The following is a 4,053-nucleotide window of genomic DNA, read 5'->3' as shown; positions in this document are numbered from 1 at the left end:
TAAAATTTCTCTATAAATTAATTTCTGGCTTAATTGATTGCCCTGATTTACTTAATTTAAATAATTTAAAAGTTAATACCTTTTAACACCAGAAATCTTGAGCTTTTTTTATCTTGTTCATTCTGACAAAAATTATATCTTAAATTGTCCACAAATCTATTAATGATAGTAGGTAATAGTTATTCTTTGGATTTTATCTAGTTAAGTTTATTATTATATTACAGTAAATTATTTTATAAAATGTTCTTAATCATCTTAATAGTTGTTATATAACTATTATTCATAATAATTTATATACATTAATTTTTGTATATTTTTCTTTGTGTACCAATTTTATTATCGATTGTAATATTTTACTGGTGTAATTTAATTCAAATTGTATAAGGACTCCATCCGTTTAATCATTAAAAATTAATGAATAGGAAAAAACAATTATTTTGGTATTTTTATTATGGAAAATTTAATTCTGAATGAATGTATTTTGCTTCATATATTATACAATGGTGTAGTATATAATTTCTCATTAAGTATATTATAGATTATCACAACAAAATAACAGTAATAACACAGTACACACTAATACACTAAAACTAGTAATAATTATAATTTAATGAATTACATTTTATAAAGTATAATAGATTAAAGGTAAATTAATAAAGCGATAGTCGGAGTTTTGTCAGGCTTGGAGAGAGTGATGATTGTACAGTGTCTATAAAATTATCGTATTTCAATAGAAATTATCGTATAAATTAAAAACAGTCAATTGTACAGCAAAATAATAAAAACAATTGAGAACAAGTCCCGCCATCCCTCACACGGGTATGACAGATACCTACCGGTGCCCAATCAAAAATTCTGCCAAACTCATCACACACGTGTAAAAACCCTACTATTAGTAATCCTACTACCTACAATCATAAAACCCCACAATCAGCTAATGGCCATAGTCACCGGGCTTAAAGATCAATAAAAAATAAAAAAATTATGCTATATATTGTGGTTCTGCAAGTTCTGGTAACTTCATTTTATATTTTACAATATTGCATTTTACACAATAATCAAGGCACAAACATAACGATAAAAGATTGTATAAGATAAACAAATCACAAATATAATAATAATAAAAATAAAAAATAGTATTACTCCAAACATGGTATTTTATCCATTTTCCGCCAAACCTAAATTAAATAATACTTATTATTTAATTAGTTATAAAAAAATAATATAATATAATATTAAGTGAGTAAATGTTATATTGGTGTTTTCTTACGTGTCTTGTGTATAGATTAGTTATTGTGTTGTATTAAATATAAAATTAAAATTATTACAAATTGTAGTGATAGTTAAGATTCTAAATTGATATAGATATACAATATAGTTCAAAACATTATCTTCGATATATCGATTTATTTTTTTGATATCACTTAAAAAACTTTGATACTGTTTCAAAATCCATTATTTTTGTGTTTTCATATTTAATAACTTTTTTTGTAGTTTGGATATCGAAAAAGTCAAAATAGAATTTTACAGTTCATTTAACCTTCTCGGCATTTTCGATTGCAAAACAGTTTTTGCTATGTTTTCATTCGTAAAACGGAGACAACACATGTGATGTGGCGTCATCATAACAATAATAAATTAATAATGTTATAGTTTTTGTTCTAATTCCGCGTCTGGTTATAACTATAGGTTTATTTTATTTGTGTATCATACAAAGAGTGATTAACGAAGGATGCATTATTGAAATTCTGCTTTTTGGAATTTCAATGTCACACCAGATTTAGAACTCGTATGATAATATTATGATATGCGACTATAATAGTGATATAAATGATATTACCGTTTACGTTAACCATCGCATCGAAAGATTTTCGTCCAAGATAATTGGACGCCACGCACTTATATTGACCGCCGTCCGTTCTTTCCACTTTAGGTATAATCAATGTATTATTTTGAAATACCTGCAGTAAGTATATTATAGTATGGATTAATGTTATAATCGACAGTACAATAATTTGAAATATATTATACCAGATATTAAAAAGTAAAATAAATGATAAAAGTCAACTAAGTACTGATAATAAGTTAAATTCGTTATAAAAAAAAGAACCGAGAAAGTAGCTCTGCTGTAAATATATTGTTAATAGCCAATATAGGTAACGAGTGATGTTCATAATAAATTATATTTTATTGTGATATTGATAATGGATATGCATATTATTTAAATTTGAAATTTTCATTGAATGTTTAATAAACATTGTTTATACATTTTTAACTTTATTTAACTACTCAATTGACTTGATAACAAATGTCAACATTTCAACTTCAAATGAAAAACATTTTTGAATATTTATGTATTCATGATATTTTTAAATCGCTATAAGAACGACTTCCCTGGAACCTTGTATTAAAAAATTAAAACCTTTGATCAACATTTTTAGGATGCATGGTGTGCCGTTGCCGTATAAACAAAAATGCTCGATTTTTATATTATGAAGAGCAGTAGGTTAGAAGTGGGCCTAGGTAAGAAATTGTATTAAATTTGACATAATACCATATAAATTATAATACAATAACCTATTTACCTTTGGAACCTTGTTAGAAATTCTCAATTCTTAAATATAAAATTTGAACATTTTATAAAATTTTAACTACTATTTTTTATTTTTTAAATTTTATAAATATTGTCAAAAATCGAACATTAAATGCTTACAAAAAAAAAACTCTGACCAAGGTTTTTAATATTTTTCAACTGCTATTTTAACAATAAATCAGGAGCCTTGTATTATATATTCACGCTTTTTTGCCCAACAGATAACACTTTTTGATCTTCATAGAAGAACAAATTAAAAAAGGTGGTTAAGCGGATGTCGCTCTGCTGTACAGTAGGTTACAAGTGGGTAACTGTATAATGGATAGTATTAAATTTGAATTCAATGATATAATAACACTGTATAAGAAAAACGATTCTGAGCGGAGATGGTATGTCAGTCCAGGTATAAGATATATTATATACTTATATATGGTATTAAAAAAAAATTTACCAATATTAGGTATCTATAATAAATTCCAAATTAATCATATCACAATATTCATGAGGTACTTATAACGCGTTATACATCAACAACAAACCGTGATACTATCATAGATACATATAATAGTATACTTCAGAAGTTTCCTAGCCAAGTACTCACGAGTAATATTATACTATCACAAAAAAATAACAAAAATAGTTATTCTAGGTTTTTTAATATACATATAATTTCGTCCACATTCGAGCTTAAAATAACTATAAAAATAAACTGTGCTTATGTATTTTTTAGATTTTTGGTAACAGAATTAACTACTTACGTGGAATCTTGTTTAAAATTTTCAATGCTTAGGGATAAAAGTTGAACATTTTATATATTTTTAACTACCAAATAATTATTCAATTTTAAATATGATAAATTTTGTCAAAATTATATCTTTAAATCCTTATAAAAAAAATTGTACCTATGTATTTTTTATATTTTTCAACTGCTATTGTAACAATATATCAGGAGCCTTTTATTAATCTTTTACACTTTTTGGTAAAACAGATAAAACTTTATTGATATTTATAGAAAAAAAAAACTAAAAAAATTGAAAACTGACAATGTCCGTAAACAGCTCAAAAAGAGTCAAATTATTTTCAAAATTTTATCGTATATAGAAAATACTAATATAAACATTTAGTAAAATTTTCAAGTATCTACAATCATTTGTTTTTTAATTACAACAAAATAAGAAAATCGTTACGTGAGAAATCGAGTGAATATCAAATGTTGTAAAAATATGAATTCCAAACGCTCATAAAAATTTAACTTGACTTGCTTGGAGAAATTTTTTTTTTTTAAAAGGTAAACAAACTTATGAGAAGTCTTGTATTATATTTTTATATCTTAGATTTAAAAAGAAAATTTTTCATGAATTTCTAACTAAAAATAATTTGCAAATTTTCGTCATTTTTACGTATTTTGTCAATATTTGAACTTTAGATGCTTATAAAAAAAAATTGTTGCTATGAATTTT

The 4,053-nt window shown here is 24.5% G+C and overlaps 1 protein-coding gene across 2 annotated transcripts in view; it reads right to left on the bottom strand.

Moving 5' to 3' along the window:
• Positions 1-974: 974 nt before the first annotated feature.
• LOC100570096 (leucine-rich repeat and immunoglobulin-like domain-containing nogo receptor-interacting protein 2) overlaps positions 975-4,053 on the bottom strand; it is a 21,040-nt gene continuing 17,961 nt past the window's right edge. Inside the window, exons 12-13 of one of the 2 annotated variants that reach the window (XM_003244567.4) lie at positions 1,841-1,961; positions 975-1,178 (exon numbers count right to left, since the gene is read on the bottom strand). In XM_003244567.4, the coding sequence (XP_003244615.1) occupies positions 1,159-1,178; positions 1,841-1,961 (141 nt within the window). In that variant the 3' untranslated portion in view covers positions 975-1,158. The remainder of the gene's footprint in view (positions 1,179-1,840; positions 1,962-4,053) is intronic. The other variant, XM_029490894.1, reaches the window with a different exon arrangement.

The sequence above is a fragment of the Acyrthosiphon pisum genome, chromosome A2 (genome assembly GCF_005508785.2).
Source record: "Acyrthosiphon pisum isolate AL4f chromosome A2, pea_aphid_22Mar2018_4r6ur, whole genome shotgun sequence".
In the NCBI taxonomy this organism is placed as follows: domain Eukaryota; kingdom Metazoa; phylum Arthropoda; class Insecta; order Hemiptera; family Aphididae; genus Acyrthosiphon; species Acyrthosiphon pisum.
The sequence above is the reverse complement of the archived record's forward strand: the minus strand, read 5'-3'. Positions and strand labels throughout refer to the sequence as shown.